This window comes from Trichechus manatus, unplaced genomic scaffold, assembly GCF_000243295.1.
Source record: "Trichechus manatus latirostris isolate Lorelei unplaced genomic scaffold, TriManLat1.0 scaffold00019, whole genome shotgun sequence".
Lineage (NCBI taxonomy): Eukaryota > Metazoa > Chordata > Mammalia > Sirenia > Trichechidae > Trichechus > Trichechus manatus.
This window is the reverse complement of record NW_004443955.1, coordinates 856212-884100: the sequence shown is the minus strand read 5'-3', so window position 1 is coordinate 884100 and position 27889 is coordinate 856212. Positions and strand designations below refer to the sequence as shown.

General features: G+C 41.0%; 1 protein-coding gene across 5 annotated transcripts in view; it reads right to left on the bottom strand.

Annotated features, from left to right (window-relative positions):
- HERC2 (HECT and RLD domain containing E3 ubiquitin protein ligase 2) overlaps positions 1-27889 on the bottom strand; it is a 341529-nt gene that overhangs the window by 37539 nt on the left and 276101 nt on the right. For all 5 annotated transcript variants that reach the window (XM_004372619.2, XM_023727841.1, XM_023727839.1 and 2 more), the window contains 10 exons: positions 25837-25990; positions 12210-12317; positions 10634-10765; positions 10050-10208; positions 9847-9965; positions 8937-9062; positions 8311-8466; positions 7804-7919; positions 7506-7704; positions 2294-2508 (listed from right to left, as the gene is read on the bottom strand). In XM_004372619.2, coding sequence (XP_004372676.1) covers positions 2294-2508; positions 7506-7704; positions 7804-7919; positions 8311-8466; positions 8937-9062; positions 9847-9965; positions 10050-10208; positions 10634-10765; positions 12210-12317; positions 25837-25990 — 1484 coding nt within the window. The remainder of the gene's footprint in view (positions 1-2293; positions 2509-7505; positions 7705-7803; positions 7920-8310; positions 8467-8936; positions 9063-9846; positions 9966-10049; positions 10209-10633; positions 10766-12209; positions 12318-25836; positions 25991-27889) is intronic.

The following is a 27889-nucleotide window of genomic DNA, read 5'->3' as shown; positions in this document are numbered from 1 at the left end:
GGTGCTTCTGCCTAGAGCGCCATTTTGCCGGAACTTCCGGCAGCTTTTAAGATCTTCTCTTTATCCCTGGTTTTGAGCAATTTGATTAGGATGTGCCTTGGTGTAGTTTTCTTCAAGTTTCTCGTGCTTCAAGGTTCACTGAGCTTCTTGGATCTGTGAGTTCACGGTTTTTATCAAATTTGGAAAGTTTTTGGCTATTATTTCTTCAAATTCCTTTGTCCTCCCCTCCTATATGTCCCACACCTCACTGATGTTCTGTTCATTTTTTACATTTTTTTATCTTTGTGTTTTATTTCGAATTGTTGTTGTTATGTGCTATTGAGTCAATTCCAACTCACAGCAACCCAATATGACAGAATAGAAAATATTCCATATGGTTTTCTAGGCTGTAATTTTTATAGAAGCAGGTCATCAGGTCTTTTCTCCTGCGGAGCTGCAGACATGTTTGAACCACTGACCTTTCAGTTAGCAGCTAAGCACCTAACCATTGTTCCACTGGGGCTCCTTCTCATTTTGAATATTTTCTATTATTAATGTCTTCAAGTTCACTAACCTTTTTTCTATAACGTCTAATCTGCCATTAATCCCATCCAATGTATTTTTCATTTCAGATATTTTACTTTTCACTTTTAAAAGTCTGATTTGGTTTTTTAAAATATCTTTCAGTCTTTACTTAGCATGTTCAAGCTTTCCTCTAGCTTCTTGAAGATATGGGATATAGGTTTAATGACTGTTTAATGTTCTTAAGAGCTCAGATGCCTACCAAAAGGTGGCAGTCCGAATCCACCAGCTGCTCCCTGGAAACCCTATGGGCAGTTCTACTCTGTCCTGCAGGGTCACTATGAGTCAGAATCGACTTGATGACAATCGGTTTATCTAGTAAATCTAGTATTTAGTATGTAGTAAATGACCTGTATCATTTCTGTGTCGGTTTCAACTGATTGATTTTTCTCTGAATTATTGTATTTTCCTGCTCTTTTGCATGTCTGGTAATTTTTGATTGAATGCAGGACACTGTGAAGTTTATTTTGCTGAGGGTTGGATTACAGTAAAACCTGTAAAAGCTGGAACCTGGGTAAGATGGAAATCTGTCAGAGAAGGAAAACTCAAATATTTTGCACTAATAGAGAGTGATAGAAAAGTGGTCAGACTGTACCCTGTCAAAGTTGGTAAACTTGCAAGATCCAGAAAAACAAGGCAATCCCATCACATTCCAGCTCTCACAGGTTTCAATGTATTTGTATTCTTAAAAGTATTTTTGAGCTTTGATCTGAGGCATGGCTAAGTTACTTATGAACAATTTAATTATCCTGGGTGAGTTTTTCTCTACTACTGGGCAACATCATTCTTATTACTCTATGAGGTTTTCCACTCTAGCTTTTGGGAGCAGGCTCTTTCCCCCGCCCTGTGAGTGCTGGGTGCAGTTCCTTCTAATTCTTTTGGGTGGTTTGTTCCTTGGATTCAGACTGTTTCCTCAAACACATCATGGTCAGTACCCAACTAGAAGAGACTCTTTTGCAGTTCTCTCCTCACTGGTATTTTGTTCTATGTACCCTAGCCTTTTTGGCCTCGTTGGACTGCCAGTTCTGTCTCTTCTACTAGGAGAATCCAGCAGGATCTGCCTGTATTTCCTCTTCCTGTGTCATGGCCTGGCAACTTTCTAAAGGGAGTACACTGGAGCAATATTTAGGACTCATCTTGTATGTTTCCCGTTTCTCAAGGATCACTGTCTTTTGTTGCCTTATGTCCAGTGTCTTCAGGGCCATTGTTGCATATAGTTTGTTTGTTTTGTTTTTAGTTATTTCAGACAGGAAGGTCCCTGTTACTCCAACCTGGCTGCTAACTGCCATTAAGCTTTAATTTTTAAAAACTAGTGGGTTATTTTGTTTAAAAAACTGTTGTGTATCCTTTTCCCCTTACCTCTGCCATTTCTCTGTATTTAGTTTTAGTACCATACATGTTACACAAAATGTCGAATATGATTCAGTGGATGAACTCGGGATAGGAAAAGGGGTCTTAGAGCAAAAAGATAGAGAAGTTTACTGTATTTAGTACTTGCGAGTCAAAAATCCAGAAATGATGTATGTATTTTTCCCAACAGAGGGGTTATATAGATAAGCCTACATATTGGAACATGAACTTATTTCTGTCAATGAGTCATTAATATTAATTTATTTAAGTAGGATATTGTAAATGTTGCTCTGAAAAACTAAGTGCTAGTACACTATACACCATCATTAAAATAAACAAACACCACGGAAACAATATTTAAAACGACGTTTTCACATAATACCTTCTGTTGCCATGCCCCAACTTCCCATCTTCTGCCTCACCCCAAGAGTAAACTTCTCCTTCTGAAGAGAGGGCAAGACAGTGTTTTCCTCCTGAGTTCACAGCTACTTTCTTAATAAACACATGCTGAATGGATTCAAGCAATGTTGGGGTAGATACAGACTCCGTTCCTCCAATTCCTAGTCTGCCCCCTGCACCGTAACCAGTGGCATACAGCTAAAACAACAAAAAGTAATATAAACATCAGATTTTTATCTAAATACTCCTATGCTTAGTATTTAATAAACCTTATCAATGCTCTAGACACTTTTATCATAGAAAAATGAAATTTAAAATTGAAAAAACATAGGAATGTTTAAAACCTTAGACATACTTTATCAAAGCTCTAAAAATGAAAGAAAACTATGACTATCAGAAATCTCAAATTCATAAAATGTTTTCTGACAACAAGGTCTACTCTCTGAAAAAATAATTCATTTTTGTCTGGAACACCACCTACAATTAATACAAAAAAATTTAATTATTCATTATATGTGAATCTCTACCAGTTAACATCCACAGAACCATAACCATAAACTACAAATATATTTTAATATTTCAGCAAAGCAACATATAAATCACACAACAGAACACACTAACTTCTTTTCACTCTAAGTAGGTAATTATTTTGGACCACAAAACATCTTTATTAATTTTTTAAAAAGCAGATCAGACTGCTACTTCCAAAACCATGGCAAACTATATATCCATTTCCAATAATATGGCGAACATCCCTCCTGATAAATATTAGTGTTATTTTTGCTATTTTAAACATTTTTCAAACGTATTTATGCACTGACACACTAGTAGGAAATAAGTGCTAAAGCAGAAATTGAAACCAAATACGCAAGTGGATAAATGAGCCTGAAAAGCCACCTTCCACTCAGAAGGTTTGTAAGATGTTAAGCATCTACTGTGATGGTTGAGCAGGGTATGGAGGGTAAGTGACCAAGCCTAAAAAGATACTCTATGTATAAAGGTGAGGCTTTGAAGGCCACACCTTCAGTGTAAATGTGAATGAAAAATAAGAATAAAGCAACAGAGAAAACTGTCTTTCTCAATCTCAGCACTGAATGCGAGGGGGGGATATCTCCCCTGAGAAATCATAACCACAAAAACTGATCCTCATGTTGGTTTTCAGTCTGAACAGCTACCTATGGTCTAAAATTATCAGGTAGAGAATTTAATTTACAATGTCTTAGGCTGTCTCTTTGGATGAGTAATTTTAAACTAGGCCTCAAAGAGTTTCTACAAATAATTTTCCAAGGAAACGATCAGCTAGTAATTTTTTAAAAATCACATCACACAAAAGAAGGCACCATAAGTGAAAGTCAACAGAACAACAGGCTATTATTGCGTTTAAAGAAGTAAAAGCTTGAAAATATGACCAAGGAATAAGAGATTATAAAATTAAATAGACATTAAAAGGATAAGAATTGAAGTTAAAAACTCAGATACATTACACAGAATGTAATACACAGTTGAAGAGAAAATCAGTGAGTGGAAGATCAATCTTAAGAAAGTGTCCAGAATACGGCAGAGAAAACAAAGGCAAGAGAAAATATGAAAGAGGGTTGAGGAGATATTAAAGGAAAGATCTCACTCTAACACGACTAATCAGAGTTTCAGGTAGAGAAAATATGAAGAATAAGGGAGAAGCAATATTTGAAAAAAATAATGCTGGGAAATTAACCAGAATTGTTGAAATACCAATTCTCAGAGCTAGGAACCCCAACACCACCAACCACTCCCCTCCTTGGCCAAAAAAAAAAAAAAAAAACTGGAGAAATAAAAATAAATGAGCATCTAAATATAGTGAAACTATAAAATCACACACACACAAAAAGAAATCTCAGAAGCAGTCACAGATAAAAGATTTATTACCTTCATTTGGGTAAAAATTAGTCTGACTACTGACATCCTATTAGCAACAATGAAAGCCAGGATAAAAAAAAAAAAAGAAGAAGAAAAACTTTAATAGGCTGATTGAAAATAATGGTCGACTGAAATTTTTATACTCTAGAACAGGGGCTGGCAAGTTATAGCCTGTGCATCAAATCTGGCACACCACTTACTTTTGTAAATAAATTTTTATTTAAACACAGCCAAATCCATTTGCTTACACATTGTCAACAGCTGTTTTTGTGCAACAACAGCAGAGCTGAGTAGTTGTGACAGACTCAATGGCCTGAAAAGCTGAAAATATTTACTATCTTGCTTTTTAGAGAAAAAGTCTGCTGACCCCTGTCCTAAAAAAGAGCAAAATAAAGATACGTTCAAATAAACAAACAAAAACAATCAGATAATTAACCAACCCACCCACTGCCATCGAGTCAATTTTGACTCATAGCAATCCCACAGGACAGAGTAGACCTGCACCATAGGGTTTCCAAGGCTGTAAATCCTTATGGAAGCAGACTTCCACATCTTTCTCCTAAGTAACAGCTGGTGGGTTCCAACCACTGACCTTTCGGTTAGCAGCCGAGTGCTTCAACCACTGCACCACCTTAAGTAACCAACAAAAGACTCTAATTACAGAGGCAATTAGCCACACATTCCATTCTTTCCTGTTTCTGACTCTCTTTCTTCCTCTGTTGCTTCGGGTGAAGACAAACCAATTATTGTGCCTTGGATGGCCGCTTCCAAGCCAGGCACTACACAACAAACTCAGAGGTAGAACAGAAGCACTAAACACGTTCTTAGGCCAATTAGCTGGGATGTCTCATGAAACCATGACCCTAAACCTCCAAACCAAGGAACTATATCCCATAAGGTATTTGGTTGTACACAAGCAGTCTCAGAAGGTACTCTCTATTGTTGCTGTAAATATATCTATCACACAACTTTTGCCAGTTCAACTTTTTACAGATGTACAACTTACAGACAAAAATTACATTCATCAGCTATGCAATCCTACCCTTAACCAATGTGATTTTTCCATCAGCATAAACCAAAACTCAGTGTTCCATAAGTTCCCTGCTCTCCCCCACACTCCCACCCCTGGTAACCACTAGTAAACTTGGTCTCTATACATTTGCCTGTTCTTGTCTTTTTACATATGCGAGGTCATACAGTATTTGTCGTTCTCTGATTGACTTATTTCACTGCCTCCTTTGCCATCAGACCAGAAGAACTGGATGGTGCCAGGCTACCATTATTGAACATTTTGATCAAAGATTCTATAAAGAATCCTGATCCAAAGGGGGAAAATGCAGAACAGAACTTCAGCTTCCCATGAAGTCCAGACTTTCTGGAGCCATGGAGGCTGGATGAACCTACAAAACTATTGCCAAGATAATCTTTAAACCTTAAACCAAAAATATCCCCTTACGTCTTCTTAAAACCAAACAATAGTTTAGCTTAACTAGTAAAGAACGTCTACCTTGAGCATTGTGCTCTTCTAAGAACTATCTATATGGGATCTGACTGAGAACAGCAACATGAAAGATTAGATAGGAAACTTAGGGGACAGTGAATTTATGCTAATGGGGGAGGAACAATTCAGAAAAGGAGGGTGACAATGGATGCATAACTTGAAAGATGCAATCAACGTCACTGAACTGTACATGTAGAAATTGTTGAACTGGTGTATGTTCTCCTGTGTATATTCTTAAGAGGTAGGAATACTAAATAACTTTAAATATTAAGTATGCATGTCAATATAACCAGGTAACAAGACACAGAATCATCCAGAGAGTAGAAGAAGGGGGAGTACACCTCAACCCTTTTTATGAGGCTAGCACAACCTTGACACCTGTGGTGGCCAGATACTAAATGGTTCCCAGTGATCCTTGCTTCCAGGTATCCATGCCCCCGTGTAATCCCCTCTCCTTGAATATGGGCTGGACCTGGGGACTTGCTTCTAACAAATGGAATACGGCAACAGTGATGGATGATCACTTCTGTGTTTAGGTTGTAAGACACTGTGACCTCTCTCTTGCAAGCACTCTCTCTCTTGCCCTCTCACTTGCCCACTCTTATGAAACTAGCTGCCATGTCGTGAAATGCTCTGTGAATACCTGGCAAAGAGCTGAGAGTAGTCTCACCCTAACAGTCACAACCAGCACATGAGCAAGCTAGGAATGTAACCTCGTCAACATAGCCCTGAGATGACTGCAGCCTTGTGAGAGTCTGAGCTGAAGGACCCAGCTAATCTGCACTTAAAGTCCTGACCCAGGGAAACTGTGTGACAATGAATGTCTGTTGTTTATTAACTAATACAGTACCAAACACAGAAAAGGAGTATGTAAGACAGCAGGAATATTATATGATGATCTCACTCCTGAACACAGATCTCCCCAAAATCCTAAACAAAATATTAGCAAACACAGACCAAAAATATATAAAACTCATCTTGACCAAGCTGGGTTTATTCCAAGAACGCAAAGTTGTTTAATATGAAAACATCAATCCAATTCACTGTATTTATCCCCTAAAGGAGAAAACACTGAAAAGAGTATTTCAAAAATTAAAAAGTAAGAGAAGTCAACATCCATTCATAAAAAGAAACAGAAGGGAACTCCTGATAAACAGCATGTACCAAAACCCCACAGTCTTTAAGCGTGGTGAAATGTTCAGTGTGTTTCCTTCACAGTCTGGATCAAGACAAAGAACATGCCCACTCCCAGCACTCCTACTCAAGATTATGCTACAAGTCATACCCAGCACTGTAAGCTCTCTTTCTCCCTCCAAAGAAGTAAAAGAAACAAAAGACAGAAGGACTGGAAAGGAAGGAACAAAATTCATTTACCAATGGTAACTCTCTAGGAAAGATAAAAAAATCTTGAGATACGTTAGAAAAGAAAGAGTAGAATAAGGTTACGGAACATAAAATCAACATACAAACATCGACTATTTCTGCACACCAGAAGAAGTTAATTTTTGAAAGATGCCACTGACAACAGCAAAGAGGAATACATATAACAAATAATACATAAAAATTATCACATACCTTATATATATGCTGTACTTCAAAATAAAAAAAAATTAAGAGTTACAGAACACATCTAAAGAGCACACAGAAGTATTTTAGAAACGCTGCCAGCATACCCAAAGTGCTATTACTCTTGTTCTGATACAGAATCCTTACATATACTATGAGCTCAAGCAATGCACTCTAGCTGTAACAGCCGGTCAATTTTAATAGGAGTGTGACATAGAAAATGCACCCTCACCTTGCCATCAGCTGTCACAGCGAAGAGAGTCTGTTCCCCTCCAATGAGCTGCACTGGTCTGAGAGCTGCAAGGGCTTCACATGGAGTCGGGACTTTAACTTTGGCGCCCTCAATGCCCCCAAGCTGTCCCCTGTGGTTATGGCCCCATCCATAAATGGTGCCACTGCCACCAGCAGATAGAGTCCAGTCATCTGGTCGCCTACGAAAAGCATCAGGAGAACATGTGACATGAGAAAAAACTGTACGTGAAACACTTGTCATTGCATACACCATCATTTCTTGTTCCTAACATAATAACCTGTTCATCCACTGCACAAGTTGTTCATCTTGCTCTCTTTTAAAAATGTCATGGCTTTCATGGAGAACATCCAGGTTTTCGCTGTCTGCCATTAATTCACGAATTTTCTTAGCCACCTAGACAACAGATTTAGAGATTATAAATCACTCATCTCACAAGAATAAAACAAATAATATTAAGACAAGGAAAAATCCCTGCCTGAGAATATGAGGGAATGTCAACATCAACATCATGATTTTAAGGTTAGTAAGCAAAACCAAAATGATTATATTAAGTGTAAGATACTGAAAGTTGTCTAGATAGTATCCTTGGTTTACATTACTAATAATAAGCTTTAACTGGAATCTTCAGCTTGTTTACCCATTTTCAGCCATGGACTTTTCTTTCTGGCATTCCTTGGCAAAACAAATGTCTCTGTGTTCATAAAATTGGCATCTTTTTACACTGTATCTAAATAAAGAAAACATTTTTGCATTCCAAAAATTATTCCAAAGTAATGTACACTACCTCCTCCAGAAACAGGCGTGGCAATGGTGTTCTTTTATCCAGGGCCACAGCGACTCGGGAGGCCATGCAGTACCTTCTGAACCAAGCCCACTTGTGTGTCTCAGCACAGCAAGGGAGAGTGTCTAGTTCCAGATCGCAAGCAAGAGCTACTAGTACCTGCAGCCACCAAAAATTAAAAATACAGAGACACTTAAAATACAGCTACCATCCACTTCCCCCACGCTGCACGCAAGATAAGGCGACCATCACTAGAGCCATAGCAGGGTTCTGAGGGTCCTCCTTCAGGAGCCCTGGTTCCACCTGACGGTCATGTGCTGTCATCGACAAAGACTGCCCTACACCACGCCTGGTGAGGCACCCAACACCCAGGACCTCAGATCTGACAACTGCTGCAGCACTTGTGGCGTGAGTCATACCAAGAAGACCCGTGTGTCACAAAGCAGAATGACACTCAGTTGAAGCATCACACGATATCATTTCCTGAAATTTTTCATATTCATCTTCAGCAATACCTACAATGGCTGGCTATCAAGGAGGTCTAACATGCGATGCCCTACAGATGACAGTTCTTGTGGTGCTCCTGCCAGCCAGCTCTACCATCACTTCAAATACAAATCGAGTGTCACCTTAAAGAATGGGCTGTGGAGCAACTGTTTGCCACCTCTCACAATAGGATCTTCATATTCAAACTGCCTCTGCAATGCTTCCGGAAGGCCTTTCACCAAAGCAGCCAGTGCACTGCCTGTAAAACTCTAAGAAAACAATAAAAGAAGATTCTGTTCCAGGAATCCAAATGCACAGATGGGAGTTTGTGACAGCACATACTTGCTCTCTTGTTTGTATGAGTAGCACACACTTGCTCTTTTGTTTGTATGAGTTAGATGTTTTAGTGTATATTATACAAAGATCCTATATCTATATTATAAATATAAATATTATATAGATATTGCATATATATATGATACATATAACCATTCTTCTATGAAATGTTTATCAATATTCTCAAATAGGCAAAAAACTAAAGATGATGACCAAGAAAATAGAAAAGGGGAGTCTGAAGATTTTTTCAGAATGTTTGGTTTTGATTTCAGTACAGCCATTCCCGGGTAACCAGCCAAAGTCCCTTTCTGGCCTGCAAATCCCACCCTGGTCTCCTCTTATGGTTAGGATTCAGTATTCTTTTAACAGTAACTATCGTATCCAGCAAAATAAAGGTGATGTGGGGAGTCAGACATGTTGTAAAAGACCAGTAAAGACAGTCCTATGTTCACAGCCACCTATACATCAATTTTTTTAAAAGCAAAGTCCAGCACAAAAACAGTTTCCAACACAGAACAGTTTCCAACAGGAAAGAACAAGATTAAAAACGTCTGGGCACAGAATATGCAGTAACATAAGGAAGTCTGGACAAAGGACTCCTTACATTTATGTGAAATTTCTCAGCTTTTCTCAGTGACTTAGAGGTGTAAATTATTAAAGCAACATTTTATTCCCAAAGAGTCAAAAGTCTAGAAAGCATAATATAAAGTTCCATACCAAAGCTCTTGTTTCTCCGTCATGATCACCAAGTAGCCTGTTTATGTTAATGGACTGCCCAAATTCGGTGGTGAGCAGCTTCCTCAGTCTTTGAAGGGCCCACATCCTATGACTGGCAGCTGAGACGAGGAGGCAGAAAGTATTAGAAGCTTGAACATTTTTCCAACTAGTAAGACAGGTGTTAATGAGAAGATGCCATTTACCTAAGGCACTCAGCTGTGCGCACGCAGCGAGGGAGGCCGCCAGGCGAGGGACAATGCTCCTGTGAGAGGCAAGGCTGAGCCGGAAGTCAAGCAGACACGTCACCAGGTCCATGGATGGACAGGAGAGGATGCAACGGTCGGAAAGGAGGTCTTTTGGGCCTGTGGATAAATCCATGTAAATTTCCCCAGGATTGACAAGATGAGGATGACAATCTTAATGCAGTAGTTAAAAATCCTACTAACAACAGTGGCTCCTTCATCCATTTGGAATGCAGTTGATTTCTCAGTTACATTAACTATGCACTTAAAACTCACATTTTAACTTTAAATCAAATGGCTACAGAATTGCAGGCAAGAACAACCACCCCTTTTCACACTGGTGAAGACAAAGGACTCCTATCCTAACATCTAGACAGTGAAGGCGGCTCTGTAATTCTGTTCCTCGCCTTGCCTTGGAGGGACTTTCAGCAGCACTTACTCCCTATGCAGCAAGAGAATGTGGACAATAAGATACTAAATGAAAAACCTATGTGTGTCCACCTTGCTAGGATAATGGTCCTAGGCTAATTCCCTGCCCCCCTTACCTGCAGCAGGCATGATGGGGTAGACAGTGAAGCGCCAGCCCCATCCATTCACGGACCCGTCGCTGATGAACTTCCACTTCAACTCATCCCCAGGGATGCGCAGCTCACTGGACCAGTCAGACCACTCACGGCCTGGTGCAGAGAAATACGCGCTGGGTTAGGTTCTTCTGATCACCCAGCATACACATACTTCTTTGGATACAAAGCAAAATAGCTCAAGCCATGTCTGAAGGACAGCAGGCTCTCCACCCCAAGTTCTCCCATGTCTGAGCTCACCACGACACCTCTCTCCTGGTGAACCGCATTCTAACATATGCCACCCGTTCCACATCCACTCCTTCAGCCCTGGGCTGAGCACTGGGGATGCCGAGGAAGTGGTCACCACCCTGACAGCAGTCCCCACCCACAGGAGAAGTGACCAGCGCAGTCACTGTGTCGTGTGCGAGCCTACAGCAGAGCCGACAACACCCAGGTTAGGAGCTGCAGAACAGTCTCTTGGGGAAGGTCTGACCTGGTGGAAGTTACCCAGACAACAGGAGCCCTGGCATTCTCCACAAAGGGACCCCCAAGGACACAGGCAGTTCAGCACAGCCAGAGAACGGCCATTTTAAAGGGAAGAGTAGGAGGTAGAGGCTGGAGCAGAGAGCCTGGTGCCTCAGTGCTTCTCTGAGGAGTATCAGGGTACAAATGCTGAGGTCCACAATTGGGATCAGGCTTCTATTTTAGAAGAACCACCTGGCTGCAGGGCGGGGGATGTACTGGAGGGGCCTCTTTCCAGAAGCAGAGAAACTAGTTACGTCTAAAAACACTGACTGACAAGTCTATCAACAGCCATTCTGTCACCCTGCCAGAAACACTCTGCTCATATGTGACCACAACCACTTTATCCAAAGTAAGACCAGGGGTTTAGATAAAGACTGTTTTGTAAGTAAAGTTTCTTGGCACACAGCCATGCCCATTCGTAGACACATGGTCTCAGGCTGCTTTCACACTACACTGGTAGAGGTGAGCAGCTGGGACAGAGATCAGATGGCCTAGAAAGCCTAAAATACTTATCTGCCCCTTTACAGAAGAAATTTGCCAACCTCTGCTTGAGACAGGCCTGGAAATGATGTCTCCTGACAATTCCAATGCTCTGTCCAACATATATACAGAATAATCACCCCGTGTGGAACCCAGTCATCACTGGAATCACTTAAAAACCTTTGTCATATGTCAGCCTTAACATCACACAAGCCCTGGTGTTCCCCACAAGGCCTGACAGCAACTTCCACAGCTCTCTGGTGGAGGCTGTTCCTTCTGGGCTGGCCGTGTTCCCAACAAGGACGTTGCTCCCACCTAGTCACTCAGGCTGCTCACCTAGTCCTGTGTGTGATACAGACACCACTGGGATAGTTCTTTTATTGAATGTACTGGGAAGTGGCAAATACAACATATTGTACTTGACAGCTGAGCAAGTGACTGTAATCTCCTTAAGGCTGACGTAGAACAAACAGTCGTATTTTATCCCATGCGTGCTCGTGGCCCGGTTTCTGCTGGCAAGCACACTGTGCACTGCTCGTCCCTTTCCCATCACCTGATCGCACCGAGACGATCCTGTTGACACCATCCATGATGGTGAGCGGGTCGTGGCGCCGTTCTGTGGAGCACTGTCGGTCAAACTCCACCCTGAGTCCTTCTGCACCTGGAGGACAAACGAGCACAGGACACTGTGACTACGCCCACCACAACACCGCTAAAGACACTTAAAGATCGCCCCTTGCCAAGGGGGAGACATGAGACAGAAACTAGGCTGATAGCCAACAAAGAAGCAGACAGGTGGAACGACTCTAAAGAATAAGAACCTAAGATTCTAACTGCCCCTCCACTCCCTGCCCCCACCCGACTTGCACCTACCGCACACGCAAGATTACTCCTGCTAACTGCAAGGCCAACTGGCTTTGTGCTCTCATTTCTAGGCAAACGTCCTTACTGCAACCCCAGTTTACGTTAATGGTAGAGGAACAACTCAGAAAAGGACGGTGAGAATGGCTGTGCAACTCAAAGAATGTAATCAATGTCACTGAATTGTACATGTAAAAAGTGCCGAATCGGTGTATGTTTTGCAGTGCATACTCTGAACAACAAAATAATAATTAAAAAAATAAAGACATAAAAAGTATTTGAGTAAGGAAGTAACCAACAACGAATGTATAAGGCAGGTAACACATGGATAATTATCAAGTGGCCCTGAAGAAGAAAACCAAAGCAAGGGGAGAGAACAAATTCTATAAACCGTAATTCAAGAAAACTGTCCTGGAGGAAAAAACTGGGAATCAGAATAAAAGCACACTCATATTTGAGAATATCATTTAGAATGACCAACATGAAAACAAAGCGATGAGCATTAAACAGAGTTACTTGTAAAACTAAGTCTAAACAAAGATTAAAAGGAATAGAGTATGTAATAGCTATTCTACTCTAATAAATATAGTATAATTATTTTAATAAATTTGGGAGAATGAATACAGTATACACAAAAATTTTTTCAACTGTTTTCAGTACTTACTGGTATTGATGGTATTAGTATTCTATCCTGAGTTTGCTGTGTACATAACGTAGGATAAAGCAAATGAATAGTTATGTGAGACTCCATCATTTCCTGCCTTTGAACCAGGATTTTAGTGTAGAAGAGATATAAATGCAACAGAAGGGGTTAAGTAGAAATTCTGTAATCCTGAATTTAAACTGAAAGTATCAGTGTGAACTCAAGAGAGAGTCAGTATATCTGACTATCAGTCTGTCCATCTGTCTGTCTATCCATCCATCTACCAACCCATCCTATCTGTCCAATGAAAAGTTACAGAGACAATGACAATCCAGTAGCAACAAGTATTCCAATCACCCAGGTTGTGGTCTTGAAATGCCATCTCCAATTACAGAAACCAGGGCAGACTCCAGGAGTAGGGTAGTAATATACAACCATCATGTCAAGAAAGTTATCAACAGATCATTAGAATCATTTCAAGAGCAAAGTAAGAGCCTCCCACTGTGTAGAAACAGAATAATCTGAGTTTCAGTAAGCATAATAATCATAATGGATTTAAACCCATCATATATATTTAAATCCACACGTTCAAAACTATATTTAAAAAAAAACAAACTAACTAGTCACCTTTGGAGAATGTTAGGGAACCAATTCATTCTCTTGAAAACTAGCAAATACAAGGAAAGAATAAAGCTTTTAACCAGCTTTTCTTATGCAAACAGTACCTCGGGGTAACTAATGCTTGAGGGGAAATGTCTCTTTGTAAGTATTCCACCTAATAAATAACAAAGCTGATAGAATTAAAACAACACACTTTGCAACTCCAATAGACTGATGGTTCCAGGCACCAACATCACAGCAACTAACATTCCAGAGAGACAGACAAAACAGGACATTATGTACCTCCTTAAACACAAGCACAAGACCAAAGGGAGCTGAATTCCCTGAGCCTCTGAATTCACTTCCTGCTGATATTCAGGTGAGACAGAACTGAGGAACAGGCTGAGCTACACCAGGAGTCAGCAGATCCAGGCTGTGGGTAAGCTCGATGGGTCAGAGGGCCCAGGTTACTCAAGAGGCGAATTGTTTAAAAACAGAAGAAGAAGAAATTAGGAGACGATCCTGGAAAGATGGTGACATGAGCAGGTTTAGAATTCCAACCAATCCCCCACAAGAACACCATGGAAAGCAAGTAGAAATCTGTACTCATCCCTGTAAGAACTCTGAAAAGGTAGGCAAAACAATGGCAGCAAGGAACCACAAACTGAAAAAATATGCGGACGAATTTCAAACGGTAGGAAGATCTATTCTTCCACTGCCCCTTCCCCTTCTGGCACAGCAGACAGATGACTGCAAAGAAGCCCTAGCTAACCCCTGGCTCACTTGTGTACTAAGAAGGGCCCCAATCTCTGGCTACAAAGGAAATAGGACAATTTCCCTTGCAGACTATTCAGGGTGTATGTTCTGAAAGGAAACCCTGGTGGCATAGTGGTTAAGAGTTTGGCTGCTAACCAAAAGGTCAGTAGCTCGAGTCCACCAGGCGCTCCTTGGAAACCCTATGGAGCAGCTCTACTCTGTCCTATAGAGTCACATATCGACTCGACAGCAATGGGTTTGGTTGCACCTGAAGGACTATTCAGGGTGTATGTTCTGAAAAGTCTGAGTGCGGCCTGAAGGACTAAGACCTCAGTGGGGCCTGAATTGGAGCCCTCACAGAACAGAGGAGGGAGTGATGAGCAATGTCTGAAGGCTGTATATGCCTGAGGGTACACTGATCACAAGGTGTTTTCTGGTCAGTCTGGGGGCCACTGATGGACTGAGAACTCAGTCTGGCCTAAATCAGAGATCTCACAGGGCAGGGGAGGGAGCAGTGAGCAAAGTCTAAAGACTGTATCTACCTAAGTGTCTTACAGAAATTAGTGCTTTCAAAAGCACTATGTATACAAAGAATTGAGAAAGAAAACACACTGTCATATTCTCATGTCCTGGCTTTAACAAAAAAAAATCACAAGGCACACAATGAAACTGGAAATGATGGCCCTTTCAAAAGAACAAGGCAAGGGGAGAAACATCATCTCTATAGAAATCCAGACAATGAACAGACTGGAAGAATACAATACAACAGTATTAAACACTCTGGTACAATGGATTGCTTATGTGTGGCCTTTTGCCATGGTCTTGTGACTGGGTGGGACTGTGCAGACAGAGTAATTGTAGTCCACCAAGGGGATTGGTCAGTTTTGCCATCCCACTGGGCTTGAAATAAGCCACCTCAGAGGCGGGAAAAAGAGAATCCCACCATCACCAAGGAAGAACAGCCAGGAGCCAGCACATCCTTTGGACCCAGGATCCCTAAATTGAGAAGCTCCTGGAACCAGGAGGCAGAGAGAGAGAGATGTAACACTGAAGGCAGAAACCTGGCAGCAGAGATCCGGCAACAGAGACCCAGCTGCAGGCGATGATGGTGTGAAGAGAAGGGCCAGGGAGAGGCATGCCTGCAAGCATGGCTGTAAAGAGGCTATCCTGATGGAAGAACTCTATCCCTGAGTGTTCCTCGGCCTGAATTGTAACCTGTTACTTCCCTAATAAACCTCATCATTGTGAGTATGGTCTGTGAGTTCTGTGTGGCCACTGCAGTGAATTATCGAACCCAGCAGAGAAACAGAGAGTGCCATGGGAGGGACAGTTGGTATCAGAATTGGTAAAGATGGCAGAGGGAGGAGGCATGTCTGACCCCTGCCTCATAGGGATCTGCCCTGGGCTGTTGATCTTGATTCTTCTTCCTCCTTGTGAAGTTTACAGGAGGAGGTCAGATACAGCCCCCACGTCGTTTTTACAGACACGCTCAAGAACAAAAGAAAAACAGAGAAGGCAGAGCAGTTGCATGCCCAGACGAAAACAAGCAAATATAGATAAAATCAGTAATCTCAGAACTCTAGACATCAGTTAAAGAGTTCGAGGACCAAAGGGAACACTGAATCGAGTAAAAGGTAAAAGTACAGACTGTGGAAGTGTGGAGGTTCACAGAGCGTCCTCACTCCACCCCCACAATTGCTCAGCTCAGACATCTTGGGGTGGTGACAACTGGCGCAGAGCACAATGTGGCCTGGGCTTTATGAACAACCAGGCCCCAGTGAAGGCACTGCACACAGAGACATCTCAGCATGCAGAACTAAGAAAAGGGCACGTTAGCGCACTACAGGTCTGGGAAAATACAGGTCGCAGAAAGAAGTGATGTGCAGAGCGCAGTAAGGCCCAGACTTTGTGAACACAGCTCAGGCAAGGGAGACTGAGCAGGCAGACCCAAAAAAAGAGCACCATGGCACACTGCAGGCCTGAGACTGCGTGGGTTCTGAGAGGAAGTGGCATGTGGTGTAGACTGCAGACCAGACTTTGTGAAGAGCCAGTCCCCAGTAACAGTAAGTGACAAGCCGGGCCTAGAGTGGAGTGGTTCGGCAAGCACAGCATAAGCCTGAGTTCCTGGGCATGCAGGTGTGGGACGGAGAGGTTGGATAAGCACAGAGTGGGCCAAAAAAACTGAGAAATCAGGCCTCTGGCATTGAGAATCAGCGAGTATTGCGCAAGCCTGAGTTCCTAAACACCAGGGACCAGGACAGACAGGCTGGGTGAGCAGAGTGTGGACTAAAACACCTGAGCAATAAAACCTGGGGCAGAATGACTTCGTGAGCATAGCGCAGGCATGAGTTCATGAACCATGGGCCCAGGACAGAGACTTGCTGAGTGAAGAACAAGCACCTGGACGACTGAACGTGGGATGGAGCAGCTCAGTGAGAATACTGCAGGCTTGAGTTCCTAGGTATTCAGGCCCAGGACAGAAAGACTTGGGGAATACAGTGCAGTCCAAAGCACCTGAGCAGGCAGGCCTCAGACAGAACAGGTTGGTAAGCACAATGCAAACTGGGGTTCCTGTGTGTCCCAAGAAGAAGCAACGAGGTGAGTACAGAGTGGACTACAGTTCATGAATAGTGACAAGCGATAAATTGGCAACAGGTGTCACTTCCAGGGTGGGACTCTGAGGCTGGTGTAGCAGAGTCAACATTCCTGGAAAGGGAGTCTCGGGTTACGTCACAGCTCTTGGGTGAGGGGGTCTGATGCCAGAGCTGCACAACAGAGGACACAGGGGGTGGATTTGTGGTGAGCAATCAGAGACTGCCTGTATTCCCAAACAGGAAGCCGGTGCTGGAAGGGCACAGCCAGCGTACCTGGAGGTGGGGGAAGTCTGGCACCAGAGTAGTAGAGTTAGCATACTCATTATTTTTAAGAGAGGTGGCCATAACAAGTCCTACAAACCACAGAGTTTGGAGCTGAAGTGGCTTCCGCATTCAGGAACCTAGAGGAGACATGATGATGGTTGGTGATCCAGAGCAGGGAAACTAATAGGGAAGGAACAACAGCAGGTGCACCCAGACCTAGAGTCTAGAGTTGAAGCAGAGAACTACAACCTTCAATAATTTGAAAAATAATAACAAGAAGATGAGCAAACACTAAAGAAGGGCAAGAATCTAATCTCCACAGTTACTATAGTAAAATAATGTCCCAATTACAACCAACAACTAAGAAGCATATGAAGAGGCAGGAAAGAATGACCATGCAAAAGACCAAAAAATGAAAAAAACCCCATTGTCCTCGAGCAGATTCCAACACATAGCAACCCTAAACGACAGAGTAGAACTGCCTCATAGGTTTCCAAGGCTGTAATCTTTACAGGAGCAGGCTGCCACATCTTTCTCCCATGGAGCAGCTGGTGGGTTCAAACCGCCTGATCTTTTGGTTAGCAACCAAGCACTTAACCACTGCGTCTGTCCCTAAGGAAAGACATACAACGAAATTACTACACAAAACTTTAAAGCAGAAGTATTAAACATGCTCAAATAGCTCAAAGAAAACACAGAAGAAGAATGAAAGGAAATCAGGAAAACGATCCAAGAACAAAACAAGAATTTCGATACAAGAGATAGAAATTTTTTAAAAAATAGGAATACTGTAGCTAAAAAGTACAACCACAGAAAGGAACAATTCTCTGCAAGGGTTTAGGAGCAGATCTGAATTGGCAAGACATAATCAGTGACTTCATAGCTTAGAAAATTGCAATTGTTCAGTCGGAAGAGTAAAAATAAAACAAGAATGAAGAAAAATGAACAAAGTCTAAGGCATATGTGGAACACCATCAAGTGGAATAATATACATATTATGGGAGTCCCAGAAGGAGAAGACAGAACGGTACAGAATCAATTTTTTAAGAAATAATGGCCAAAACTTCACAAATATGATAAAAGACAAGAACTTTTACATCTAAGACGCTCAGTGAAATCCAAGAAGGATAAATCTAAATAGAACCACATCCAGGCATATTATAATCAAATTCTTAAAAACCAATGACAAAGAGAAAATTCTGAGAGCAGCAGGCGAGAAGTGAAGTATCACATACAAACTCACTGCTGTCAACTAGATTCCGACTCGTAGCAACCCTACAGACAGAGTAGAACTGCCTCATAAGGTTTCCAAGGTTGTAAATCTTTACAGAAGCAGACTGCCACATCTTTCTCCCATGGAGCAGCTCGTGGGTTTGAACTGCCAACCTTTCGGTTAGCAACCAAGCACTTTAACCACTACACCAACAGAGCTCCTTATCACATACAAGGAGTCTTCAATAAGATTAAGTGATGATTTCTCCACAGAAACCATGCAGGCAAGAAGGCAGTGGAATGACGTATTTTAAAGTGCTGAAAGAAAAGAACCAGTGAAAATGTCATTAAAGAATGAAGGCATATGAGACCAGAAGAACTGGATGGTGCCTGCCTACCATTACTGAACATTTTGACCAAAGATTTCATAAAAGAATCCTGATTAAAAGGGGGAAATGCAGAACAGAATATCAAATTCTCACAGACTCCAGACTCCCTGGAGCCATGAAGGTTAGATGAACCCCTGAAAGTGTTGCCCTGAGATCATCTTTAAACCTACCAAAAATATCCCCTGAAATCTTCTTAAAACCAAACAATAGTTTAGCTTAACTAATAAAAAATGTCTGCCTTAAGCATTATGCTCTTTTAAGAACTATCTACATGAGATCAAATTGACAAAAATAACTTGGAAGATTAGATAGGAACCTTAGGGGACACTGAGTTTATGCTACTGAGGCAGGAACAACTCAGAAAAGGAGGGTGAGAATGGTTGCACAAGAATATAATCAATGCCACTAAATGGTACATGTGGAAACTGTGGAATTGGTGTATGTTGTGCTGTATACATTCTCTATAACAACAACAAAATAAATAAAATTACATGAAGGAAAAAAAAGAATGAGAGTGAAATTAAGACGTTTCCAGATAAACAAAAGCTGAAGGAATTTGTTACCAATAGACTAGCCCTACAAGAAACATTGGAGAGTGTCCTCCAGAAGGAAAAGAAAGGACACATGACAGTTATGTGAAGTTGTATATACAAGGAGAAAAAAGTAAAATCACCATTAAAGGAAACAGCTTGACAAGAATAAAAGCCAGAATTGAAGTATTATTGGTTGGTAAATACAACTGGTATGTCCTTCATGCTATACAAGGGCAAAAGCATAGAAAATAAAACAAAGATACATACATAATAACAATAAAGTTAAATTTAAATTGCAGTATTTAAGATATAAAGATTTAATCAGTGATTACAATAACACAAATGGGGGTGCGAGGTGAGGAGCTACATAGGTACAGATCGTATGTTACTTAAACTAAGTATCAGTATAAGCCAGGATGTTATAAATGTAAGTTGTTAAATGTAATCTTCATGATAACCGCAAAGAAAGTGAATAAAAAAATTATACACAAAAGAATAAGGGAAACAAAATGTTAAGTACACACATACACTCAAAATTCTATACACAAACATGTCAGCAATGGAGAAAAAGGGTGACAAAAAAGGTATAAGACATACCAAAAAAAAAAAAAGAAAGGCAGAAGTAAGTCCTCTTTATTGCTAATTACCTTGAATGTAAATGGATTAAATGCTCCAATCAAGAGACAGAGAGTGACAGATTGGATTAAAAAAAAAAAAAATGACACATCTATAAGCTGTCTACAATAGTCAAACTTCAGGAACAAAGACACAAATAAATTGAAAGTGAAAAGATGGAAGAAAACATTTCATGCAAACAGTAGCCAGAAGAGAGCAGGCAGGGCAATTTTAATACCATACAATATTGACTTTAAGTCAAAATCTATTCTAAGAGACAAACGGGACACTGTACAATGATAAAAGGGACAATTCATTAGAAAGTCGTAACTATTATAAATATTTATGCAACTAACCTCAGAGCCTCAAAATTTATGAAGCAAACACTGACAGAATTGAAGAGAGAAACAGACAGGTCTACAATAGTAGTTGGAAATTTTAATACACCACTTTCGATAATGGATGGAACAACTAGAAAGAAGATCAATAAAGACTTGAACAAAACTATTAAACAACTAGACCTACCAGATATATATAGAATACTCTATCCCACACGAACACAATATACGTTCTTCTCCAATATACATGGAACATTCAAGGATATACCATATCTTAGGACACAAAGCAAATCTCAATAAATTAAAGAAGACTGAAATCATACAAAGTATCTTTTCTAATCACAATGAAGCTAGAAATCAGTAACAAAGAAAAACGGAAAATATGCAAATACGTGAAAATTAAATGACATACTACTAAACAACCAAAGGGTAAAGAAGAAATCAAGAGAGAAATAAAAAAATACAGTCAGATGAGAATGAAAACAAAACATACCAAAACTTATGAAATGCAGTGAAGGCAGTACTTGGAGGGAAATTAATAGCAATAAACACCTATTTTGAAAAAGAGCAAATATCCCAAATCAATAACTTAACTCTATAACCTGAGGAACTGAAAAAGGAAGTGAAAACTAAAGCTAAGACTACTAGAAGAAAAAAAATAATAAAGATCAGAGCAGAAATAGAGAATAGAAAAAAAGAGAGAATCCATGAAACTAAGAGTTTTTTTTAAAGATCAATATACTACACTGACAAAGAAATACAACATGCAGATATCTAAAATTAGAAATGAAAGTGGAGACATTACAACTAACAATTAGAAATAAAAAGGACTGTAAGTGCTGTGCAATGAACTGCTTAATATGGCCCTTCTAGCCATAGTCTTTGTGACTCACACACAATGACTGAGTGGGATATGCAAATTAGAAATATAAAACCCCAATTAAGGGACTGGTTAGTTTTACCATCCCACTAGGTTAAAATGAGCCATCCCAGAGATGGGAGGAAAGGATCTCATCACCACCAAGGAAGAAGAGCCAGGAGTGGAGTGTGTCCTTTGGACCTGGGATCCCTGGGCTCAGACCATCCTAGGCCCAGGAGACAGAGAGAGAGCTGTAACTGAAGAAGGCAAGACAGTGAGAAGCAGCGGCAAAGAAATGGCAGCAGCAGAGGCAGCAGAACCAGGAGACTGGCAGGAAACCAGAAGACAGCGTGGTGGGCTTCCCTGCCCAAGGAGTGAGAAAACTGAGTGCCTCTGGGCAGGAGGCTTGCTGGAAGAGTAGGGTGCCTCCAGGCACTTGGTGCAGCCAGAGCTGAGCGCCTTCAGGCCAAGGCTTACTGGTGGAGTAGCGTGCCTCTGGGCACTTACTGGCAGAGCTAAAAGAGGTTTGTACCACTTGCCCGGAGAGAGATGTGCCTGAGGGCGTGGATGAGAAGAGGCTGTCCTGATGGAAGAACTGTATCCTGAGCGTTCCTGAACCTGAACTGTAACCTGTTACTTCCCTAATAAACCCCCATAACTGTGAGTATGGTCTGTGAGTTCTGTGTGGCCACTGCAATGAATTATAGGACTCAACAGACAAGAAGAGAGTGCCAGGGGAGGGATGGTTGGTGTTAGAATTGGTAAAAAGAACAGGCAAGCGGAGATATGTCTGACCTCTGCCTCACAGCAATCAGCCTTGGGCTGCTGATCTTGATTCTCCTTTTCCCTTGTGAAGTTAGAGGAGCTCAGACACCTCCACCACATCATTTTATGATAAAGAAATACTTTCGATGGTTGTTTATGTCAACAAACTAGATAACTTAGAGAAAACAGACAACTTTCTTTAAAGGCATAAACTCCCTACGCTGACTCAAGACAAAATAACAGTTCTCAACAGACCTATAATAAGTGAAGAGATTAAATAAGTAATTGAAAACCTCCACTGCCTCCCAAAAAGGTCATGGACTAAACAATTTCACTGGGAAATTCAAACAAACATTTATAGATGAAATGAGTCCAATCGTACTTAAATTTTTCCAAAAAACAGAAGAGGAGGATACACTTCCTAACTCATTATGAGGCAAGCATTACCCCGACACCAAAGCCAGACAGCGACACCTCAAGAAGAGAAAACTATAGACTAATATCCATACTGAATATAGATACAAAGATACTTAACAAAATACTAGCAATCTGATTCCAAAAATATACTGAAAGGATTATATACTATGATCAAGTGGGATTTACCTCAGGAATGCAAAGATGGTTCAAAATTAGAAAATCAGTGTAATATGCCACGATAGTAGAGTAAAGAAAAAGAGTCACATGATCATCTCAATCGATGGAGAAAAGGCATTTGACAAAATCCAACACAATTCCATCATAAATAAAATATAGGAATAGAAGGGGAATTCCTCAGTGTAATAAAGGGCACTTATGAAAACCCCACAGCTAACATCATACTCAAAGGAGAAAAACAGAACCTTACCCCTAAGATCGAGGAAGCCCACTCTCACCCAGCTATTCAACATTGTACTAGAACTCCTAGCCAGAACAATTAGGCAAGAAAAAGAAATAACAGGTATCTGAAATGGGAAGGAAGTAAAATCTGTTTTAGCAGATAAGAGAACCCCTGGTGGCGCAGTGGTTAAGAGCTCAGGCTGCTAACAAAAAGGTCGGCAGTTCGAATCCACCAGCTGCTCCTTGGAAACTCTATGCGGCAGTTCTACTTTGTCCTATAGGGTTGCTATGAGTTAGAATCAACTTGACAGCAATGGGTTTTTTGTTTTTGTTTTTTATACAAAGAAAACCCCAAGGGATCCACATGAAAGTTATCAGAGGTAATAAAAAAAATTCATCAAAATAGGATGGTACAAGGTCAACACACAAAAATCAGTCAGATTTCTACACATCAGCAAAGAACATTCTGAAAATGAAATTAAAGAATTCCATTTACAGTAGCATCTAAACGAACAGAATACCTAGGAATAAATTTAACCAGGAAGGTAAAAGATTTGTACACTGAAACTATAAAATATTACTGAAAGAAATTAAAGAAAACCTAAATAGATGGAAGGACATCCATGTTCATGAATACTCATTGCCACCAAGTCAATTCTGACCCACAGCCACCTTATAAGACAGAGTATAACCGCCCCATAGGGTTTCCATGGCTGTAATCTTTACAGAAGCAGACTGCCACATCTTTCTCCTGTGGAGTGGCTAGTGGGTTCAAACCATAAATAAACTTACACAACTATGGTCAACTGATTTTCAACAAGGGTGCCAGGTCCATTCAATGGGGAAAAGAATAGCCTCTTCAACAAATGGTGCTGGGACAGCTGGATTTCTACATGCAGAAGAATGAAGGTGAACCCTAACCTCACACCACATGCAAAAATTAACTCAAAAATGGATCAAGGACCTAAACGTAAGAGCTAAAAGCATAATACTCTTACAAGAAAACATAGGGGTCATGCTTCAGAATCTAGTTTTTGACAACAGATTCTTAGATATGACACCAAAAGCACAAGCAAAAGAGAAAACGGATGAATTGGATTTCATCAAAATTAAAAACTTGTGTGCACGAAAGGACTTTATCAACAAAGTGAAGAAACAACCCACAGATTGGTAGAAAAAATCTGGGAACCATATAATGGACAAGGGTTTAATACCCAGAATTATATCAAGAACTCCTGCTTAACAACAAAAAGACAAACAACCCAATGGAAAAATGGACAAAGGACTTGAACAGACATTTCACCAAAGAAAAATATTCAAATGGTCAACAAGAACATGGAAGAATGTTCAACATCATTAGTCATTACCAAAGCAAAAAAAAAAACCAAACCTGTTGCTGTCAAGTCAATTCCAACTCATAGTGACCCTACAGGATAGAGTAGAACTGCCCCATAGGGCTTCCAAGGAGCAACTGGTCGATTCGAACTGCTGACCTTTGGTTAGCAGGCAAGTTCTTAACCACTGTGCCACCAGGGTTCCTTCTTTAGCCATTAGGGAAACACAAATCAAAATCACAATGAGATAACACAAAACCAAAAAAAACCCAAACCTGTTGCCGCTGAGTCAATTCCAACTCATAGTGCCCCTATAGGACAGAGGAGAACTGCCCCATAGGGTTTCCAAGGAGTGGCTGGTGGATTCCAACTGCTGACCTTTTGTTTAGCAGCCTGAGCTCTTAACCACTGCACCACCAGGGCCCCTAGGATGGCTATAATCAAAAATGTGGAAAACAATAAATGTTGGTGAGGAGGGGAGAAACTGGATCCCTCACCCACAGCTGGTGGGACTGTAAAATGATGCAGCCTCTGTGGAAAATATTTTGGCAGTTCCTCAAAAAGTTATACATAGAATTACCATATGACCCAGCAATTTCACTCCTAGGTATACACCTAAAAGAACTGAAAGCAGGAACACAAACAGAAACCTGTATACCAATGTTCACTGCAGCACTATTCACAATAGCCAAAAGGTGGAAACAATCTAAGCGTCCATTAACAAAATGAAAGGATAAACAAAATCTGGTATACACAATGGACTGTTGCTGAGCCCTAAAGAGAAATGATGTCCTGATGCGTGCTATAACACGGATGAACCCTGAAAACATTATGCTGAGCAAAATAAGTCACAAAAGGACAAATACTCTATGGCCCACTTATGTGAAGTATCCAGATTAGGCGAATGTAGAGACCCGAGTTCATTAGTAGTTAACAGGGCTGGGAAGGGGAGGTAAAAAGGAGCCTGTGTAGGAGGTGCTGAGCTTCAGTGAAGGGTGACAGAAAATGTGTTAGTGGATAGTGGTGGTAAGCTGCACAACATGATGAACCTAATTAATTTCACTGAATTGTACCCATAAAAAATACTGAAATGGCAAATGTTTATTACATATATTTTACCACAATTAAGAAAAGAAACTACAGATTAAAAGAAACTTAAAAGCAAAAGATAGAAATTACAGAGTAAAGAGATTTAAAAGGCGATGCACGCTCGCTTAGGTGATAGGAACTGTCCAGAAACACAACTCAGTGATGGTACACAGTTGGGAGAGTGTCATTTTAACAGGACAGAACTGTGACTGGACACACAGAGGGCTTCTGGGAGCTGTCACAGGGCTATTTCTAGAGCTGAGGGTTGTTTACACCAGGGCATCCACCTGACAGGCATTAAACAAATAATTTATTTTGTGTGGCTTTATGTCTCATACTTATTTTGCAAAAAGGATCCCCCACCAAAAAAAATGAGCAACAAGCAATTCCATCATTTCTTTTCTACAAAAACTATGGTGGTTGTTTCTACCAATGCAATTACAGGAATTCAGCTTAGACTCTCAAGGTAGCACCTTCCTTCCATCCTCTCCGCAGCATTCGGTCCTGTGTACCTGGTATTTTCACTGTGCCACTGGTTGATGTGTCATCGGTGTAGGGATGGCTGCTCTCCACCACCACTGGCTGCGAGGAAAGGCGGCCACTCTGCGAGTCTGTCGCCACATCCTCCAACTCAGTTACACAGAGCTCCAACAACATGTCGGCCACCTGGGAGAGGAAGCAGGGATCACATGAGGACGTCAATGGGCCATCATACCTGGGTAAAAAGAACACTCAAATGGTCTCATTGTCAGGACACTAACCCTGCTTTGCCTGCTCCAGATCTTTCCACAAGGGACAGTGAGGCAGAGTGGAGGGGTCTGAGAAATCTAGTTCAAATCAGAGCTTGGCAACTTACTAGCTTAGCTGCCTCACCTACAGAATCAGAACAGTACAGAGCTTGCAAAGTTGCCATGAATCTCAGCGATGATATAGATAAAAACAGTCGGGAGGTGCCCGACACTGAGGACACTCAATATGTGCCAACAGATAAAATGAAAAACCTTTGGTGACAAGTTTCTTTTTATATCAAGACATTACTTCCTAGTGAGGAACATCTGCCTCAGGAACAAAAATATCAAGAAAGAGCAGAAAGGTGATAAAAATTACCAAGATCCTATATAAAGCATTGGGGGTCAAGTGGGAGGTGGCAGGGACAGAGAACATTCAAGTCTACCAGGCAAAACAGTGGCAGTCAGAATATCTGAGACGAGAGAGGTTACAAACAGGAACACAACTGGGTCAAACTCCACTCCACACTCTCAACAATCTTTAGTGTCCTATTTAGTGGTTCACACCATTTAAGTGGTTAATATAAGTGATAATAAACTCCATCAGTTATTATTTTCAAAACAACTGACAATGTGTTAAAAATAACAATAATGTATCAACCCAGAAATTGTTTAACTCAGAAAAAATAAGACTAGTCTCCATGCAAAGTCCATTCTGTACTTTCCAGGAACAGATGATTATTTTTCTCTGTTATTTCCTAACTAGATAACACACTGAAGGAGTCCTGGTTGCACAATGGTTAAGGGCTCAGCTCCTAAGCTAAAGGTCAGTGGTTCAAACCTACCTGGCACTCGGTGGGATAAAGATTTGGCAATCTGTTTCCATAAAGATTTACAGCCTAGAAAACCCTACGGGGCAGTTCTACTATGTCCTATAGGGTCACTATGAGTTGGAATCAACTCAACAGCACACAAGAACAGATAACAAATAGCTTAGCTTAGTAAACAGTTACAAACTACTATTATTACCACATAGGTATTATCATTATAAATTCTAATGGGTGTTATTAACAGTCCCAAATGTTAAGTCACAGTAGACATAGGAATAACCATCTTGCCACTGGCAAGGACAATTTGAAGACAGTCATACCATTATTTCTGCCCCCTACTCCCTTCAATCTGGTTTGAGTTACTGAAAAGAAGATGATGGCATCATCAAAGTCCTATCTGTGGAGTCTATCGGGGTCTTCTGGGGTCAGGCGCTTTCTCTGCCTAAGTAACAACAGTCCAGACAAAGCCAAGCCCAATAGGCTTCTGAGGAGAGGGTGACAGAGGGTCAGACACAGAGCTAAGAGTTCAAACCCCAACTCTGCCACCTACTAGTAGGTTGCATCCTTGAGCCCAGAACAACTACTTCAAGACTCAGTTTCCTCACCTGTAAATAAAAGTTCTACCTACCAGCGAGGTAAAGATGGCTACACTGAGAACGTGCTCAGAACTGGGCCAGGCATGCATGCGGGCGCAAAGGCCAGACACATTACTTTATACCAAACTTCTCATTCACACCCTCATCTCTCACAAATGAATACATTTGTGGAAAAAAGTAATATTATCCCAAGTAATTTGTCTAAAAAAACTAGAAAGTAGGAAAGCGGTAACATTTTATATCTTCCTCAATACTAGGTGAATTAAGAAATGGCACCCCCCTAAATTATTCACCAAGCCATGTACTGTTTTCAAGACTAGTTAACTGTAGTTAAGTGCTTTAATGATTTGGTGGTTGTACTCTGGGGCCTAAAGAAACAGGGATCAAATATCAGCAATTCAGGTAGGGGAT